The sequence below is a fragment of the Peromyscus eremicus genome, chromosome 14 (assembly GCF_949786415.1).
Source record: "Peromyscus eremicus chromosome 14, PerEre_H2_v1, whole genome shotgun sequence".
NCBI classification, from domain to species: domain Eukaryota; kingdom Metazoa; phylum Chordata; class Mammalia; order Rodentia; family Cricetidae; genus Peromyscus; species Peromyscus eremicus.
The window spans coordinates 33,530,798-33,551,591 of record NC_081430.1 but is presented as its reverse complement, the minus strand read 5'-3'; the positions used below and the strand labels follow the sequence as shown (position 1 = coordinate 33,551,591).

General features: G+C 39.2%; 1 protein-coding gene and 1 long non-coding RNA gene across 2 annotated transcripts in view; one reads left to right on the top strand and one right to left on the bottom strand.

The window, feature by feature from the left end:
• Positions 1–12,145, bottom strand: part of LOC131924030 (uncharacterized) — a 28,953-nt gene extending 16,808 nt beyond the window's left edge. The window contains exons 1-2 of the long non-coding RNA XR_009382759.1: positions 11,700–12,145; positions 4,924–5,057 (exon numbers count right to left, since the gene is read on the bottom strand). This is a non-coding gene — a long non-coding RNA (uncharacterized LOC131924030). The remainder of the gene's footprint in view (positions 1–4,923; positions 5,058–11,699) is intronic.
• A 43-nt stretch (positions 12,146–12,188) lies between these two features.
• Fscb (fibrous sheath CABYR binding protein) lies at positions 12,189–15,634 on the top strand. Its single transcript, XM_059279232.1, has one exon. It carries the CDS (start codon positions 12,436–12,438, stop codon positions 15,457–15,459), a length of 3,024 nt encoding a protein of 1,007 aa, XP_059135215.1. The 5' UTR covers positions 12,189–12,435; the 3' UTR covers positions 15,460–15,634.
• Positions 15,635–20,794: the final 5,160 nt, after the last annotated feature.

Genomic DNA, 20,794 nt, shown 5'->3' with positions numbered 1-20,794 from the left:
CAGAGCCAGGCAGATCTCTGTGAGGCCAGCCTGGTCTACAGAGCAAGATCCAGGACAGGTACCAAAACTACACAGAGAAATCATGTCTTGAAAAACAAAAAACAAACAAACAAACAAAACAAAAGAAATTTCTCTTTGCTGTTAGCTTTTCAAGAAATAGGAATTGGGAACAAACGTTAAATCCATGTAGGGATCCTACATCCTTGGGTGAGGAAAAAGATCTTTCTTGGTTGAATTTTTGGGGTCACTTATGTATACTATCGTATCATCTGCTCAACATCCTTAGTCATCAGGGAAATGCAAATCAAAACACTCTGAGATACCATCTTATACCTGTCTAAGATTAAAAAAAATGGCTAAGATCAAAAACACTGAAGACAGTTTATGTTGGAGAGGATGAGTAGCAAGGGGAACTCTCCTACACTGTTGGTGGGAGTGCAAACTTGTACAACCACTTTGGAAATCGGTATGGTGGTTTCTCAGAAAATTGGGAATCAATCTTCCTCAAGACCCAGCTACACCACTCTTGGGCATATACCCAGGGAATGCTCAATCATACCACAAGGACACATGCTCAACTATGTTCATAGCAGCATTATTTGTAATAGCCAGAACCTTGAAACAACCTAGATGCCCCTCAACTGAAGAATGGATAAAGAAAATGTGGTGTATATACACAATGGAGTACTACTCAGCAGAGAAAAACAATGACATTATGAGGTTTGCAAGCAAATGGATGGAACTAGAAAATATCATCTTGAGTAAGGTAACCCAGACTCAGAAGGACAAACATGATATGTACTCACTCATAAGTGGATACTAGATGTAAAGCAAATGATAACCAGACTGCAAACCACAACTCCAGGGAGGCTAGCTAGTAAGGAGGAACCTAGGAAAGACACACGGATCACCCAGTGATGGAGAAATGTATGAGATCTACATGAGCAAACTAGGGGTGGGGGGCATAATGGAGGGCAAGGGACAGGGGATGAGAGCTTAGGGGAGTGGGAAGTTCGAGCTGGATCAGGAACAGAGTGGGAGAACAAGGAAAGAGATACCATAATAAATGATGGCACCATGGGAATAGGGAGAAGCAGTGTACTAGGGAGGTTCCAAAGAATCCACAAAGACTCCACCATAGACTATTGGCAATGGTTGAGAGGGTGCCTTAAGCTGACCTACTCTGGTGATCGGATGGCTGAATACCCTAACTGTCATCATAGAATCTTCATCCAGTGACTGATGGAAGCAGATGCAGAGATTCACAGCTGGGTCCCAGGCAGAGCTCCAGGAGTCCAATCGACGAGAGAGAGAGAGAGAGAGAGAGAGAGAGAGAGAGAGAGAGAGAGAAAGAGAGAGAGAGAGAGAGAGAGAGAGAGAGGAGGGATTCTATGAGTAAGAGATATCAAGACCATGACTGGAAAAGTACAGGGACAACTAGCCAAACTAGTGGAAACACATGAACTGTGAACCAATAGCTGAGGAGCTCCTATGGTATTGACTAGGCCCTCTGGATAAGCAAGTCAGTTGTTTAGCTTGAACTGTTTAGGGGGCCCCCAGGCAGTGGGACCGGGACCTGTCCTTAGTGCATGAGCTGGCTTTTTGGAGCCTAGTGCCTATGGTGGGACACTTTGTGAAGCCTTGGTGCTGGGAGGAGGGGCTTGGACCTGCTTCAACTGAATGTACCAGGCTCTGCTGACTCCCCATGGGAGACCTTGCCTTGGAGGAGGTGGGAATGGGGGATGAGTTGGAGGGGGAAGGCTGGGGAGTGGGAGGAGGGAGGACAGGGGAATCTGTGGTTGGTATGTAAAATGAATAGAAAATCTCTTAATAAAAAAAGGAATGGGCGGTGGTGGCGCACGCCTTTAATCCCAGCACTCGGGAGGCAGAGCCAGGCGGATCTCTGTGAGTTCGAGGCCAGCCTGGGCTACAGAGTGAGTTCCAGGAAAGGCGCAAAGCTACACAGAGAAACCCTGTCTCGGAAAACCAAAAAAAAAAAAAAAAAAAAAAAAGGAATGTTTAAAAAAAAGATCTTTCAATGGTAAATGATTGTGCCCTAGAAAAGTTGTCTCAGTCCTTTGTGTTAGAACTTTTTTTCTGAATAAATTAAAGCAGCTAGAGTTGCTAATGTTTTGGTTGGGCCAAGGAAGAGACATTACTCTGTAAGAAGTTGAATTCTGACCAGAGGCTGGACTCCCAGTTTGTGTGTCTTGTTTCTTCACATCGTTCTCCTTGCATCGCAGTTACTTGGCCTTCGTTGCCAAGTTCTCTCCATTCTGAAGGGGAACTCCTGCATCATTGTAGAGGAACTAGGGTAACTATTTCCCTAGGCCCTCCTCTGGCCCCTAGAACGTTGCTTGTTTATTAAGGGCCTGGTATAATAAAACTAATATTTCATTTCATTTTCTTATATGAACTTATTTTTTTAATTGTTATAAACTGCCTTTTCAGCTCCTTTGTCTGGTTAGAGCAGGTTGTGAACATTCTGAACGCTAAGAAAGCAGCACCATTTTCTAAAGTCAATTAGAGGAAGGAGAATTTTGGTACCTGTGTATTCTTATCAATTGGAAGTTATAATTTAAACTATATGCCATATAATCACATCAAAGGTTATGACATTAAAAGATCTTCAGATCATTAAATTTATAAAGGATCTGTTGTTCAATGGTTTCATAGGGAAATAATCCATTTGGCCAATTTACCATAAATAAGTGACCAAATTTTTATCTATCTAATCTATCTTTCCAGAGTAGTAGGACAGTAAACTGAAATCAGTAATATCACTATCCATGTGGAAAGTAAAAATAAAATTAAGAGGAAAGATGGAATGGGGAAGGAAGGAAAAATACATGAAAGACAAATGGAGACACACCACACAGACACAGACACAGACACACACACACACACACACACACACACACACACACACACATATTCACTGTATGCATAGGGGTATATGAGATCTTACAGAAGCTGGGACATTTGGCTGAGAAAATACCTCACTAGGCCTTTTCCAAGCAACTGTTCAGTTCAGGAGCCAAGGATCCTTGCTATTCAGTCTCCATCAGGCCTTTTACCAAATGTCCTTAATTTGCTGAATATAACCAAAGTCCAAAAAAAGTAAAGTCATCAATTGTTACAGTTCACATGATCTGCAATCTTTGGGTAAAAGATATTTAAAAGAGGGAAGAGAAGATCTGTAATGGTAGATAGAACACATCAGAATAATATGTAATTTAAAAATTTAAGTAGATGGTAAATGATTTCTGAATATTTGCAAATTGTTAACATGAATACTGATTCTCCTTGAATGATGTTTTATGAATTTTTTTTTAATATTAACTCTCAGAGGAAGCGAGTGGTAGCTATACTTCTCTGTGGGTGTAAGAATAAATAAGATTTAAAATGTTGCAAGGGATTATGCTGATCTAGTGAAATGGTGGTAGTAGATTGTTTTCTACATTCCATGTCCCCACTAGCCCTGGGAAGCTGGTGAGGTACAATGCAGAGATCAATGGAAAGTAGGAAGCAAGCCCCAACTTATACATCTACATCACAGCTCCTGAATCTATAGCTCACGGAACATTGTGCAAGAGGGAGGCCAAAAGACCGTCAGAGCCAGAATACCAAGAAGTCTATAGTGAAACAGTTTCTTCTAAAAATGATTATGTGAACAAGATGGAACATGGCAATATCGATGGACATATTAGCATGGAAGAGGGGGAATTTTCAGGACCTCACACCTGGACTACAGGCAAGTAATGAGAGAAGGAGAATTAGCCTCTCTTGGTGATGGGCCCCTTATTGGTTGTTCATCAGAATTGTCAGCCTTGAAATCTTTATGTACGACAACAAAATGGACTCAGTAGTGTATGTATATATATATATATATATATATATATACATACATACACATATATACACACACATATATATACTTATATATATGTATAAGTATATATATGTATATATGTATTTTAAATGTTAAATTATGTATTATTCTGATGTATTCTATCTACCATTACAGATCTTTTCTTCCCTCTTTTTAATTCTCTTTTAGCTCATGTGAACTTTAACAATAGATGACGATATATATATATATATATATATATATATATATATATACAAGCATACACACGCACATATATATGTAACAATAATAATAATAAAAGAAAAAGAGGCACAATATTTTTATATAATTTATGCACATCATCCCATAAATTTTAAGTCATCTCTAAACTACTTAAACTACCTAATATGATGTAAATGTTGTATAGATAATTGTTTAGGAAATAATGACATAAAAAAAGACCATACATGTTTGTCACATTTTTTCATAAAACATAAAAATAATTTTTGTTAGATTTTTTTTTGTTTTGCCTTGTTTTGTGTGTATGAAAGTTTTGCCTGCATGTATACATGACTGGTGCCCTTAGAGGTCAGTAAAGAGAACAGACCCCTTAAAACTGGAGTTGCAGATGGTTATGACCCATCATGTAGTTGGTGGGAACCAAATCTAGGTTCTCTGCATGAGCAACAAGTACTCTTAACTACGGAGCCAACTCTCTATCCCACTTTATGAATATTTTTGACTGACTCCATAAACACAGAAAATATAGACATGAAGGGACCACTGAATTTCTCCCTGCTGTAGCACAGTCTGGCTCAGTCTCTGTCTCCTCTTGTCTCTGTAGTAGATAGTTTCTTGGCTGTTTCTGCATATGTACTGAAATGACAGTTTTCAGACTGAATGGGGAGTCACTATTCTCAGTCAACTGTCTTTGGTTATCTCAACATCTAATTTTAAAATGCCTTTGAATTCTTCAAATTAACACTTCCATTTCATTTCAAGTACATTCTTGACTTTATCCCAAGCAGGTAGTACTGTGACTGTCCTCCTTATTTGTTATTTCCATGACTTACCAGTTCTCCCCATTGAGCTTTACTTCCTCTTTCTCATTTTTTTTCTGAATTTCACCTTGCACTTGTCTTACATCCTACATGGCTTTAGGTTGTATTTAGTCTCCAGTTCCTTTGTACTTCTCTGCTCCATTACCCTGGACAACATCCAAAATGTGAAGCAATGTAATTATTATGATTCTATGAATTTGTAGACAGGTTTCCTGACCACAGTTGGAAAAAACCAATTGTAAGGCTTGAAGATTCAACTAGTTGGATGGTTTTTACTTATGCTTTGCTGACAAAATTCTGTTAATGCTGATTAGTTCTATTTTTTTTACAGTATATATTTTAATTGCTTCAGAACTTTACTATATCATAATAATCCTTACCTTTTCCAATGAAAATAAAAACACTATTTACTGTGAAACATATGGAAACATAGAAAAGATAAAATACAAAATAACTTATGTATCCTTTATTATATAGCCTATAACTGTATCATTTTATTTCTTTCAGTGAGAACTTTGTGTATATAACATGTATACACAAACATATGCATATATATGTGTAATGTATTTATCTTATGAAAATAAGCTTATTAAAATTTGTGTCTTCCTTTTAAAATTAGTATGTATTCATGGTTATTATCTGTCTACTATTTTCAGTAGCATAATTCTTAATGGTTATACAATATTTAAAAATAAAAGTATGCTATTTGCTATTCCCTTATGATTAAAATTGGAAGTATCCAATTTTTTAGTATGACATTAAATATTTTTTTCCTATCATCTTTAGCTTAAAGCTTTTTGAGAGTTATCTACCTGTGAGCAGATTCCTTCTTCCAGTATATGCCACATAGCTCCAAGCTAAACTTTTCAATGAGAATACCTTAGGTCCATTTAGTTAACAACCACACTGACACATAAAGTAGAGATCAGACCCCTCACATCATCCAACAAGAGTAACCACTGTTTTGAACCATTTTCTGCTGTAGTGTCTACAACACAGCTTCCCAGTTTTCTATTTACCTTCAGTTATTTTTTTGGCTGGCCTCTTTTCCTGTCTTACATTAAATACTCTTTGGTTAGCAGGCTCAATTGTAGGTATCTTTTTGGACTTTGTTAGGTCAGCATATCTAACTCATGACTGTAAATATTGCCTGTATTTCCAATGATGTCGCAAGTGTATCTCATGCCGTTCCTATGATATCTGGAGTTGTTCATCCAGTAAATCTCCTAACACCTCCATTTTTCTTTCCATAGGCATCTCAAAATAAAAATGTTCAAATTTAAGCCTGGATATTGTTTTTAATAGCTGATCCTTGTTTCTCACTCTCTCACCATTTCAGTAAATGGTATTTCCATTCACACATCTTTAGAAGCCACTAGCTAGATAATCATCCTTTTAAAAAAATTGTTTATTGAGAATTTCATACACTTATATAATGCATTTTGATCCTATCCATCCCTCTTTGTAGATGCCATCACCGTACCCCCTCCGAACTTTATGTCATTTTTTTCCCTTCCCAGTTCCCTTTATAACCACTGAGTCTAATTAGTGCTGCCCACATGCACATCGGTATGAATGTGGTCCACCGGAGCATAAGCCACATGCCTGAAGAAAACCGACTCTCTCTTCCCCAGAAGCCTACATTTCCTTTGTCCCCTAGTTCTAATCCAAGTCTTGTTAATTACAGCATGGACCAATATATCCATTCTTCGTGTTTCTATCCACACTGCTGTCCATTCATTATTTACTTGCAGTCATATTTTCCAGTCCAAACTCTACCTGGCTTTTAAATGCATGCTGGTGAGGGCTTTGCTATGGGGTTTCCTTTCTTGTCAGCACCGTGCCTGCTTGTTGGAATTTTATTCTTACCTTTATGGCACATAAACCTCTATGATGGCCAAGATCCCTGCCCCACACCCTGCCGGTATACAACACGTGTGTGCATGGAGTCTCTAAATCACACGGACTATTCACTTTCCTAATTAGGTTTTGTTGTATGGCAAAGTACAAGTTTCTCCTCTAGCACACTGAAAAGATATTGTCCTTGTAACCTTCCATGTTGTGAGGTTACTATTTTGACCAGGATGTGACAGCAGCTGAAAGCTGATTCAGTTGTCGGCCAGCAAGAAAAACATGGCTAGAGGCATTCTGAAGCATTCTGCTGGTGCTCAGTGAGCCAGAAAGAAGCTTTGAACATGGGTCACAATTTCTCCCCCAACTGATACAATTTAGCCTGCTGGGATTCATAACAGACAATCTTGCTCATCTTTGCCTCAGCTCTTTTTTTTTTTTGTATTTTTTCTTTATTAAGATTTTTTTTTTTCATTTTTACATACCAACCACAGATCCTCCTCTCACCTCTCTTCCCACTCCCCAGCTTCCCCCCACCTCCAACCCACCCACCATTCCCTGCTCTGAAAAGGTAAGGCCTCCTATGGGGAGTCAGCAAAGCCTGGTACATTCAGTTGATTGCCTCAGCTCTTAGCCTTGGCTCTTATCGAAACTGTGAGATAGTACATCTGTATTGGTTTAAGATGCTACACTTTACTCAAGTGACTCTTCTAACACAGAGACTATAAATTGTCTGATGCCCTGAATAAAGTTTGCTATTGCATGAAAAAAAAAAAAAGATGCTACATTTGTGGCCATTTACAATGCAGCAGTACAAACGAATTCTCATCTCCCCTCTTCCTCTTCCTATAACTATCTGAATACAGAGGACAGAAATCATTTTCTAGTGTTTAAAATAAAACAGTATTTCTTGATATATTCTGTAAGTCACGGTGCCCCTTATTAACTTTTTCCAGCACATTTTATGTACCACCACACCACTCCTGGCCTCCTTTCTTTCATAATTCCCAAGAATGTGGCATTTGCTTCTTAACACAACCCCCACTTTCTGTGGTTTCTCAATTCCATACTCTTTCCTACAAATCCTTTTCTCCTCATCCTCTAAAAGTACTTCTAACAGTTCACATTTTTGTTTGAGTATTTCACACGTAGGTTTTGATCAAGTCCAGCCCCTATTCCTTCCCCTCCAGTTCCCCTCCTCTCTCCACATACTTTTCCGTACCAACTTCATGTGCTCTTCTTTAAAAAATCTCCAGAGTCCACTTAGGGCTACCTGTACGGACATAGGTGTAGGACACTCTGCTGGAGCATGAGGAGTCTCTCGGGGGCCATATCCCCACAGAACACTGACTTTTCTCCTCCCAGAAGCCATCAAGTACCAATAGCTCTTCAGCTAGAGGTGGGATTTCCTAAGCCCCTACCCCATTCCTGCTGAGAGATTTCACTGACATGATCTTGGGCAGATCTTATGCATACAGTCAGAGCCACAGTGAGTTCGTATACACAATGATTCCTGCAGACCCACCAGCACATACCGTTTCATTGCAGATGTCTGGTTAAGGTTGTGTACACTAGGTTTTCCTATAGAAAGGTAAGGTCCATGAGGGCAGGAAACCATGCCATCTTGTTTTGTTTGTTTTTTCCTAACATCTGAAATATCTTTGAAATATATACACGTGAAAAATATTTCTTGAGGTAGCTATTATTTCCAATATTCAAGTTTCTTGAAAATATAATTGTTGGTAATCTTTCTCATGTATTTGTCGGTCATTTGTTTTCATCTATAATTTTGTTTTTACTAGTGCTCTTTGGTCTTCTATTGTCTCTATCTTCATATTGATTCCTAAAGTGTTTTGGACATTAAGGATCTTTATGTGATATTTTGGCATAATTTTATGGTTTCTCCTGACATTTTAATTTAATTTACTTTTAGGCACACACAGAGATTTACATTTTATACCCTCTGCCCTTATCATCCACTGATCTAAGAACATATTCCAGGCTTTATCTTATCTGATCTAGTCAGTTAGGAACAAAGCATTATAGGTCACAGTTTATATATTAGGTCCATATTAGTTTGAAGCATGTCTGATACCTCTAAATTATGGCTTTCAAATTCATTAAACTTCTAAATGAAATTATTCAGAAAATTTATTTTTGGTAAAATTAAATGCAAATTAACTGGCAGAAGCCTTTTAGAAAATCCCTCTGGTTCTTTGATTATGGGAATATGTCATGTACAGTATCAAAATACTTGTCAGTTCTGAGTCTGAATATAAATGCCCCAGTTATTCAGCCTGAAGTGCCGGCAAGGCAGAAGTCATGAGTGTGGAACTGGGAAACCATGCTACAGTAGTTCCTAGTGCTTCTACAAGGAAGTCCCCAAAAGTGGGTTACAACGACAGACATACATTTGCTCACATTCCTGAAGGCTACAAATCCTGAATACAGTTGGCGGCAGAGGTAGGCACTCTCCTGGGGTTGAGGCTTCATTATTCCTCCTGTATTCTGGTAACTTTAGATCCTCCCACCTTGTGTTGCAAACGCCTCTTTCTACCCCCATCTTCTCTGTCTTTGTGTCTAAATATTCTTCTTCCCATAAGACTAGCATTTTAATTTGATTACATATGCAGAGACTTAAAAAAAAAAAAAAAAAGACCGGGTCTCCCTATGTAGCTCTGTCTGGCCCTAGAACCTGTTTGTAGACCAGGCTGGCTTTCAACAGAGATCTGCCTGTGTCTGTCTCTTTAAGTGCTGAGATTAAAGGAGTATATCTTCATGCCCCCAGTCAACACCCTATTCTTAAATAATGTCACATCTACAGGTAATAAGATTAGGATTTCAATTTCATTTGGGTATCACAGTTTAATAATCAATAGGTGTGAATCAAGTGAGAAGTGCTAAGTCATGTAAGATTACCAAGAAAAAGGGTTAAATTCCAAACCTTAAACAGAGGGTAATAAGATCACCACTTGAAACATCTGTGAAAGCATCTGTAGGCCTTAAGAAAAAGTATGAAATTATCAGAGAAGCTTTTTCCTGGTGTGGACAGAAACAGGTGCTGAGATCCACAGCAAGAGACAGTCCTTGGAAATACATTGGTCTAATTGGGGTATCTCCATCAAATCTCTCCCCTCAAAGCTCAGGGGACCACAGAGAAGAGGAAAGAGTGCCATGTCAGAGGGTATGGAGGACACCAGGAGAATAAGACCCCCTGAATCAATTGAGCAAGGCTTATTTGAACTTAAAGATACTGAAGCAGCAAGTACAAAGCCTAACCTGGTCTACACCATGTCTTCTGCATACATGTGGTAGTTTTCGGCTTAGTATTTTTATGAGACTCCTGAGTGTGTGGATGAGCATGTCTCTGACTTTTGTGCCTGTTCTTGAGGCTCTTTTCCTTCTATTGGGTTGCTTGTCCAACCATGATGGGATGGTTTTTGTTTTATCTTATTATATTTTATTTTGTCATGTGATCTCTTCTTAGAAGCCGGCTGTTTTCTAAGGAGAGACAGAAAGGGAGTAGATCTGTAGAGGAGGAGAGGTGGGGGAGGAGCTGGGAAGAGCAGAGGGAGGGGAAACTGTAATCAGGATATATTGCTTGAGAAAAGAATGTATTTTCAGTAAAAAAAAAAAAAAAAGAAGAAGAAAAAAAATTAGCATGAGAAAATGTTCCATAAAGTGCCTCACAAGCCTGTTTAGAATCTTAGGTAGAATCATTAATTGATTGTGTATGCATGATCAATCGTGGCTATGAGCTCACTATTACTAGTAGAAACAAAGAATATACTAAAAGAATTCAGTCATAATTAGGTAAGATAAAGTTCTTATTCATTTAATTTAAATTTTTTTTAATTGACATAGTAATTGTACATACACATGGGTTAAGATTCAATCATATGCTGACATTTCAACGTATGAATTCAATGTGTAATGATTAGAATAACTGGCATATCTATCATCACAGGTATTTGTCATATGATATGACATCATATCATAAGTAAATATATTTTTGTATTGGGAATATTCATTTATTATTTTGAATTTAAAGTCAAGTATATATTTTCAGAGTTCTGGAGACCTGAAAGTATAAGATAATCAATGTGCCAGTTGATCTGTGTTTCTACTTTGTAGATGGTTTTATTCTAGAAGGTTCTAGAAGAACCTCTGGGCTTAGGTTTCAATTTATGAATTTGGAGGTAGATACAAGGGATAGCACCCTTGTATATCATCCATAGCACCACTGTGTGTCAACAGGCATTGTTCAATTTGCTTTCATGTTGTCTAGAAGCAATGAAGAAAATTTTGAAATATTTTTAAATTAATGCTATTATTTAGCAATTGTTCATTATTTTGACCCTTGTGAGTACATTTTAAAACTTTATTCTTGTCTTGCCTGCTTTTGTCAGATGAATAGTATTTTTGCATGTCTTTTGATCAATCTATATCTTGTAGTGTTCTTGTGTTATATATGAGTAATAGGTTATATATATATATATATATATATATATATATATATATATATAAAATACACACACACATATTGAATGTGATAAAATCTGAACTTGCCACCTATGATATGCCTCTGTGAGTTTTCTCTTTTCCAGTTCAATACAAATTTTTATCAGTTAATTTGTTATTTGACAGTTTAATAAATTGTATACAATATATTCTGAATGCCCTCTCCTCTCAGCCTCCCTCATTCACCTTTTGTCCCTATCAAACCCCTCAATAAAACCAGTCCCATTCATTACTAGAAAGACGATTTTTTCCAATTGTAGCATTCATTTTATGTGGTTGTTCAGCAGAATCTATAGAGACTGCTTTAAAAACATTTTTTTTTTACCTTGGCTTATATTTAGACTCAGTAGCTTCACATCTTTAGAACTTTGGATAAAACTACTTTCTAAAATAACTAGAAATAAAATTAGAAATACCTTAAGTTGTTTGAGACTGAAAACATGAATCATCTTTTGGTAGTACGTGGCTGTGGTCACTGAAGTTTAAAAGCAAAGGAGTGGATCTTCCATGGATGTTGACTTTCAAATCATGAGTCTTCTAAAAAGTAGCAGCTTTTTTCAAGTCCTATAAGCATCCGTTTAGCAGACATTCCTACACATATGTTAACTCTAATAATCGACAACCTTCTCCAGCACACCGAGTTCTGTATTATGATTTGTTAATAAGAGGAAAAGGACCAAGTTGCAAGCTCGAAAGCATCACCCTTAACAATTAGTGGTGTTCTTGGAGTTAAATTCTTGTTCATTTGGGAAAGAAATGTTTCTTTCAACGTGTTTGCTTTTTTTTTTTTTTTAAAGCTAGACACCTCACTTTTAGTCATTGCTTATGTGAATACACCAAGCTTAAAACTGCTGAAAATATAACTTCCGGAACCTTATGAAGAGAAGTGGCTGTGATGTCACAGACCATTGAGGGAAACTTCTAAAAGTGAGATTATCCTCATAGAGACTAACCAAGAAAGATGATGAATGAGTAAGGTGGGATCCAACAAGAGGGTAGTGAAGAATGAAATAATTTATGAATTATTTTTTTCCTGAGCTCAATAGAAAAACTCAATGAAGGAGGGCAAAGACTTAACCACTGGGTACATTTATGATTCTTAATGATTAATAACTTGAAGATTGAGAAATTTGGATATCATTGGTCATAGAAATGGAAGAAAGTGATGAACCTGAACAGCCTATCTCCTTAGGGAGGCAGGAATTTAGAAGGAGAAGACGACCCAGCCAACCGATGGTAGACAAGTCCCAGCAGACAGATGTGACAGAAAAAAAGAAACCTGTGGCTGTAGTACAACCTCCTGCCCCCAAAGCTACCCTCAGTATTGGTAGTATTTCTGGAAGCAAAGGCAAACCCTCTGGTAAAGAATATGAGTCTCTTAGACTTTCTTCTCAACTTCAGCAAACTTGGACAAAGAGAAAGCGTGGCATGGAAATGACTGATAAATCTCTACAGACAGACGTTCCTATGGAAGAAAAAGTCCTATTCGTTGATAAAACCCTTACCCTTGAAGAACCCCCAGCCCGTGTTGGAGAAACAGCTCCTGAATTGCCACAGAGTGTTCTAGAAGTAGAGATTCCAGCAAACAGACCCACAAGTCACTTAATAGACAGATCTCAGCAGACCAGCTGTACTGGTGACTGGAGTCTGTTGAACATTTGCCCTATAGATAAAGTGGACAAAGAACAGCAGACATACTTTAGTGAGTTAGAAATTACTATCATGTCTATGCCAGGCAGTTCCCTGATTAAGTCAAAGGAGGAAACAACACCTGTTGCCCAAGAGGGTTCCTTGTTGGAAGTAAATGGTTGTCTTGAAATAGAGGTACTGTCAACTGAAAAAATCTCGGATGCCATAATGCCTTTCACTGAAGGAGAGTTTTCTGGTGAGATCCAGGCTCTACCAGCTGATGAGCTTCCTTCTGTAGAAGCTCCTGTTGACATCAGTCATCTGTCCGTGCAAGGGGCTCTTTCAGATAAGTCTTATGATCAACAGCAACCACAGGGAGCTGAAGTGGCTCCTTCAGAACTTCCTACTGAAATTCTACTTGCACTCTCACAAGAAGTGCTTGCTCAAGTCCAAAATTTAGCAACTGAGGCTCTCCTTGAAAGCTCAGGCAAGGTAGAGCCTGCTGTTGCTGAGGAGTCCACTGATGGAGTTCAATCTCTACCATCTGAGGAGGCTTCTAAAGAAATACCTGTGGAAGTTCAGCCACCATTAGATGAGCAAGCAATAGAAGCAGTACCTGCAGAAATCGTTCTTGTACTAGATGAGAAATTTCCCTCAGAAGAGATCTTTGAACGAGGTCAGCCTCCATCAACTGAGGAAGTCCCTGCAGAGAAGGCTCCAGCAGAAGTTACGCCTCCACCAGCTGAGGAAGCCCCTGGGGAAGAGACTTCTGCAGAAGTTCCACCTCCACCAACTGAAGACACCCTTGTAGAAGACATCCCTGCAGAAGTTCCACCTCCACCAACTGAGGAGGCCCCTGCAGAAATGCCACCTGCACCAATTGAGGAGGCCCCTGCAGAAGAAGTTTCACCTCCACCAACTGAGGAGGCCCCTGCAGAAGAAGTTCCACCCCCACCAACTGAGGAGGCCCCTGCAGAAGAAGTTTCACCTCCACCAGCTGAGGTAGCCCCTGCAGAAGAAGTTCCACCCCCACCAACTGAGGAGGCCCCTGCAGAAGAAGTGCCACCTCTACCAACTGAGGAGGCCCCTGCAGTAGAAGTTCTACCTCCACCAACTGAGGAGGCCCCTGCAGAAGAAGTTTCACCTCCACCAACTGAGGAGACCCCTGCAGAAGAAGTTCCACCCCCACCAACTGAGGAGGCCCCTGCAGAAGAAGTTTCACCTCCACCAACTGAGGAGGCCCATGCAGAAGAAGTTCCACCCCCACCAACTGAGGAGGCCCTTGCAGAAGAAGTTCCACCCCCACGAGCTGAGGAGGCCCCTGCAGAAGTGCCACCGCCACCAACTGAAGATGCCCTTGTAGAAGAAGTTCCACCCCCACCAACTGAGGAGGCCCCTGCAGAAGAAGTTCCACCCCCACCAACTGAGGAGGCCCCCGCAGAAGTGCTACCTCCACCAGCTGAGGAGGCCCCTGCAGAAGAAGTTCCACCTCTACCAACTAAGGAGGCCCCTGCAGAAGAAGTTCCACCTCCACCAACTGAGGAGGGCCCTGTAGAAGTGCCACCGCCACCAACTGAGGAGGGCCCCACGGAAGTTCCACCTCCACCAGCTGATGAGGCTCCCACAGAAGTTCCTTCCCTCGAGAGGGATCCTCTTGAAGGTCTTCCTCTAGAAGAAGAAGTTGTGATTCCACAAGCTGAAGAGACCCCTCTAGAATATTTACCTGTTGAAACGCAGCCAATGCCAGCTGAGGAGGATGTTGCAGAAGGGGTCCCAGTTGAATTTCAGGCTCTTCCAGCTGAGGAATCCCCTGCAAGAGAGGCCACTGCTGAAGTCCAGCCTTCATCATTTGAGGGTGCTCCAATAGAAGAAGCCCCTGCTGAAGTTCAGCTTCCAGTAGCTGAAGTGGTTCCTGCAGAAGAGGATTCTGAAGTTCAGCCTCTATCATTGGCTCCTGTAGATGAGGTCCCTGCAGAGGTTCGATTTCCACAAACCGAAGAGACTCCTCTAGAAGGGGATCCTGTTGAAGTTCAATCTCTACCAGCTGAGGAGGTCTTTCCTGAAGTGGTCCCAGTTGGAGAAGGCCCTGCAGCTGAAATTGGGTTTCCTTCATCTGAGGGGGATCCTATAGAAGAAACTACTATGGAGGCCCAGTTGACATCAGTTGAGGAGAGCCTTGAAAAGGCTTCTGTTGAAGTTCAGCTCCCACCACCTGAGATCCCTGCAGAAGAGTCTCCTGTTGTTAAACAGCCTTCCAAATCTGACACGGTTCCTATTGAGGAGTTGCCCATGCAAGAGACACCAGCTGAAGCTCCACTTCCAGCTTCTGAACAAACTCCTGAAGATAAGGCTCTGCTAAAAGAACATCAATTGTCCCCAGTAGCAAATGTCTCAGAGAAAGAATTAGAGTCTTCTTTGACAGGTGATAGAAACTCTGAAGGAGCAGATCCTGTTCCTGCAGATGTGTCTAGGAGCAAGGAGGAGCCGATCTCCACTTTCAAAATAGAAGGTACCATTAAAATAGAGTTAAAAAACCCCTCCTCCTGAGCTATAGCCAGGTCCTAACTTAAGCTTGCAACCATACACTAGGAGATTCTAGAAGTGCAGTGTTTGGAAAATGAGATGCTACCTGGAAGAACTTTCATGAGCAGATTAAAAGAAAAGGATCCCAAGAGAAGGAGCATGCAGGTTGGACAATGAATAAAAGCCATCGCAGTTTAAAGTCCCTTGTGTTATTTTCACTCAAATCTATAGCATGGAAAATAACTATTTTGAAATGAAGTGAATTTATGGCTATCATTATTACTTAAAGTACACTTTGTATAGTAAATCTATGGACAACAGTTGTTTATTCTGAAGCTCTTTCCCCTTCTGTTCCTTTTCTTGATAAGCAGGAGAAACGACAGTTTCTTCCCTGAAGCTGTCATCAGTTTTTCATTCCTTGAGTTTTATATGCGCATTTAAACTTACATGATGTTCTTTTCTCTGGTTATGATTCATCCTATCTTTTATTCTCTTTCCATTGACTCCTTCTGAGACAAGCATTGCTTTCCTGATACAGCTGCTGTGGAAATCAGTGTGGATAATTTTCAGAAAGATAAAAATAAATTTTACTCAGGCATACCACTTTTTGGCATATGCCCAAAGGACTCAATATCCTACTCTACATATACTTTGCCAGCCATATTCATTGGTACTTGACTCACAATAAATAAAAAATGAAAACAACCTAAATGACCTTCAACTGATGAATGGATAATGAAAATATGATTCATATATACTATGGAATACTATTCAGCTGTGAAGAAAAATGAAATTATGAAATGTGCAGTTAAAGAGATAGAATGAGAAAAGATCATAGTGAATGAGGTAACTCAAACCCAGAGAGCCAAATGTCACATCCTTTCTCTCAGCTGAGGCATCTAGATAGAAATCTTCAGCTATGAGTACATGACAGAGTAACTTCAGAAACCATGAAAGTATAAATGGATATTGTAGAGGGAGGGAGTGTGGAAAAATACAGAGGAAAATAGAAGAGTAAAAGTAATTTGTAGACCATATTGAAAAAAAAAGGATTTTAATTAATGGGTGAGAGAGAAATATATACAAAAGAAGGCATAAGAAAGGTAAAATAACAGTACATCTGAAAAAATCATAAAGAATCTATTTACTATACAACTACAAGTTTCTATAATACATGTAAATTGATGTATAAATGAAATTTTCCCATCTGGGCTGACAACGCTCCCTCCGAGAGCCAAAAGACCCCAACACCAGGAATGAGAAACCTCCTTCTTTTCAATTGTTGGATAGGGTTGTCCAAGAGACTGCCGGAACATGCAGGCTATGTTATTGTTATTGCCCTTGGTTGCCCCTTAGAGGTGAAAGGTAAGTTCCTATTGTGAGGATACCACACAATTCAGACCCCAAACCCAGAGACCCCTGGGCTGGAAATGATCAGAAAACTTCTCTCCTAAAGACTGGCTTTCATAGCCTTGGTATTTCCAAATGAAGGAAGCAACCAACAGTCCTGCCCAGCTACGTCACCTATGAACTAAAACAATGATGAGCATAACAGGGGGCTGCAGTAGTGAGATGCATACTTTGGCAGTAACCAACAGCTCTCTAATTGCCCTTAAGATCTGTTCAACAAGAGGGAAATCATGCCTGGTACTTGTAGCCAACTATCCAGGGCTAGTGAAGTCTTGGAGAACATACAACCACTACTTTACTAAACCATCACAGTCCTTAAAGACATTCTAAATATTTGTCTTTATACTCATAGAAAAGTATAGTCCTTACTCCTCATCAAGGAAATTTTTCTTTGCAAAAGACTGACATGACACCACTACAGAAAATGACAACCAATCAAAATGCAGAGTTACAGAGCCTAGCCCCAAATGACACTTCTACAATACAATGCTACACCCAAGGCTCATGGGCCGTTTCACAAGAGGGCATGGGAAGACTGTATGAGCTAGTGGAACAGGGAGTTTTCTATGAGACTGTATCTCCTAGGAATGCTAGAATGTACACCCATGAGCATGGCTATCTAACCATGAGATGAAAAAGGAAGACATCAGTAAACATGCTCATCGTGAATGAAGGAATGCTTAGGAGGCCTCAGCCCTAGACAAAGAACTACAGGCAACTGAGGAATACTGAGAGAAGTAGATATAGTCTTCCACAGAGAAGAGCACACTGATTGGTTATCCAGTACTAAATGGCCATCAGGGAAACCATAAATACAAGTAATATACAGACAAGTAGGTTGTATTTATGCATTTAGAAATATATATCTATATGTATGTAAACAGTTAATGAAAAGGGGGACCATGAATTTGAAAGAGAGCAAGGAGAGATATTTGAGAGGTTTTGGAGGGGAGAAAGGGAAGGGGGAAATGATGTAATTATGTTTTAATCTAAAAATGAATACTTTTTAAAGAATGCACTAGGTGGATTTTTTTTTTAGTAAAAATGCATGAGCGAACATACTATCCTTATTCCCAAATGTATGGGAAACAGTTCTGAATTCTACTATTAAATATGAGGCTTGCTGTGGGTTTTCCATGGATGATTTTCTTTTCTGATTTGAAAGTCAATTTCCATTTCTAGCTCCTTGGCAGTTTTCTCATTGGCAGGTTTTCTCATCTACTGAGATGATACATGTATCATTTTTGATGCGCTAACGTGATGAGGCTTTTGGGCTAGTTTTCAAATGTTAATGTTTTATTTTTATATGATTTTGGGTTTGTCTCTGTGTCAGAATAATGTCAGATATATTGGAACTGGAGTTGGAGGTAGCTGGATGCAGCTAACTCAGGTCCTTTGGAAGAGCAATAAACACTCTTAACCACTGAGATATCTCTCTGTCCTCTATGGTTTTCACACATTAAACCAATACTTCATATCCTTAAACATCCTTATTTGGTCATAATATACTGTTCTTTTATATGCTTACAAATTCAAAGTGCTAATTTTGAAAATAAGAGTCATAAAATTGTTCATGTTATGAGGGGTACTATGTGTGTTTTTGATTCAAGTATATTGTGAACTGGTCAAATCAGGGCGAACATTTCTAGCTCCTCAAAGATTCACCACTTATGGTTTACATAGTCAAAGTCCTTTCTCCCAGATATTTTAGGGGAAGTAAATGTCTACTCACCCTGCTGTACATTACACCATTGCTGTGGATATCGCTATATGTAAATAAACTCTGATTGGCCAATAGCCAGACAGGAAGTATAGGCGAGACTAACAGAAAAGAGAATTGAGGGAACAGGAAGGGAAGGGAGAGACTGCCTGGAGCTGCCACCAGGACAAGGAAGATGTAAAGTACCGGTAAACCATGAGCCACGTGGCAAAGTAAAGATTAATAGAAATGGACTAAATATAAGAGTAAGAGCTAGACAATGACAGGCCTGAGCTAATGGCCAAGCAGTTTAAATAATTTAAGAGTCTGTGTGTTTATTTTATAAGTGAGCTCTGGGACTGGCGGGACTTGGTGGCGGGAGCTGGAGAGAAATTCTCCAGCAACACACCATTACATTTTTCTTATTTGACTGCAACTTTTGAAAATTTTTATTTTAGTACAAATTTTATTGTAATGCAAAGAATTAAACTTCATTATGGCAATTCTAAATGAAATTTGTTTTTGTTTCTCCCTCTCTGTTTCTCTCAAATTCCCCGTTCCCCTTGTCCCACTCCTAGTCACCTCCCTTCTACTTTCACGTCACCTATGTTCTTTACATTCCCCGGAAGAACTCTTGCTCACATGGTCTTATACCTAGTTTCATAATCTAACTCACTATCACACCCCTCTATTGAATTGAAATAAATTGATTGAATTTGCTCTTTTTATAATTTCGTAATGTAGAAAGTATGTTTTTATGACTATAGTCAATCCCCAACTCTTTTTAATCTCCCTCTCACCCCTATAAAATCCTCTGCATGTCCCTTCCCCATATTTATGGTTTTTTTAAAATTTATTTGGAATCATTGCATTTAACCAGGATCATCCATATTTAATAACATGTGCTTGGAACTATCCTAGTGTGTGTCTCAGTGGATACACAGCAGAAGACAATCACTACTCCTAACAAGGACATTTGTGCTACCTCCTTTATGCCTCAGGGATATTGTGGAAAGGGAAGCAGAAAGAATCTAAGAGCTGGAAATCAGGAGTTGGAGCTGTGAATTGCTGTCTTCTGGGTATGACACATCCACCATAGTCATGAACTTATATCAGCTGCCTACAATGAGCCTATAAAAGACTGGCCTATCATAGTGAATTACGGATTAGGGAGGGACTCACAGGGCTTTATCTAACTGTTAGCTACTGACAGACAGCTCTTCATGTACATTTACACAAACATTGAAAGTTGGGATCCATACATGAGAAGATGCAATTTTTGTCTTCTGAGTTTGTCACCTAACATAACAGTTTCTAGATTCATCTGTTTTCCTTTTTCAGAAGATTCCATGAATTTATTTTCTTTACAGCTGAGTAAAATTCCTTTATGGGCATACATTACACTTTAATTATCCGTTCTTTTGTTGAGACATCTAGGCTGGTTCTATTTTCTTGCTATTATGAATAATGCAGCAAAAAAAAAAACCCAGGGATATGTAAATTATCTAGCTGTGGCAGGCTGTAGAGTCCTTTAAGTATCTGTGAGCTGTGTCATAGCTGGGTAATATTGTACTTGTATTATTATTTAGACATGGTCTCTCTATATAGCTCTGGCTTTCCTGGGATATACTATGTTGACCAAGCTGGCCTCAAACCTACAGAGATCCACTAGCCTCTGTCTCCTGAGTAAAACAAACCACCGGGGGCGAGGGAAAGAGAATTCGATGTTTTGAGGAACCTCCAGAAGATTTCCAAAACAGCTATCCTAGTTTGCATTCCTACCAGCAATGAGTAGCTTGCTCCAGTCTCTCCACATCCCTGCCTGCATTTTGTATCATTTGTTTTCTTGGTCAAAGCCAAGGTGGCATGGGATGTCAAAGTAGTTTTAATTTTCACTTACTTGACAGCTAAGAATGCTCACAGTTATCTCACTCTAACTTAACACCTATTGATCAATGAATTACTAATAATTTTGACAACTTAGTTTTATGAGGAAGAAAACCAATAGTAATTTTTTTCTCATGTTTTTGTCTGGTTTGGTATTTGTGTAATGGAGCCTCATATGATGAATTTTATTTTCCTAAAGGATATTGTTTCATAATGACAATAGTTTTCCCATTGTGTTTTATAAACTTCACCAGTGATGGCTACCTAGGCTTAGACTTTTGTTTCAGGGAAAGTTTTAAAAGAAGTATTCTGTTTCCTAAATATAGATAAGGCTTTTTGTATTTCTGTCATATAATTTAATCC

What these genes read in the sequence shown, in the direction of transcription:
- Fscb (XM_059279232.1), top strand. Translation starts at nt 12,436, where the DNA reads ATGGAAGAAAGTGATGAACCTGAACAGCCTATCTCCTTAGGGAGGCAG.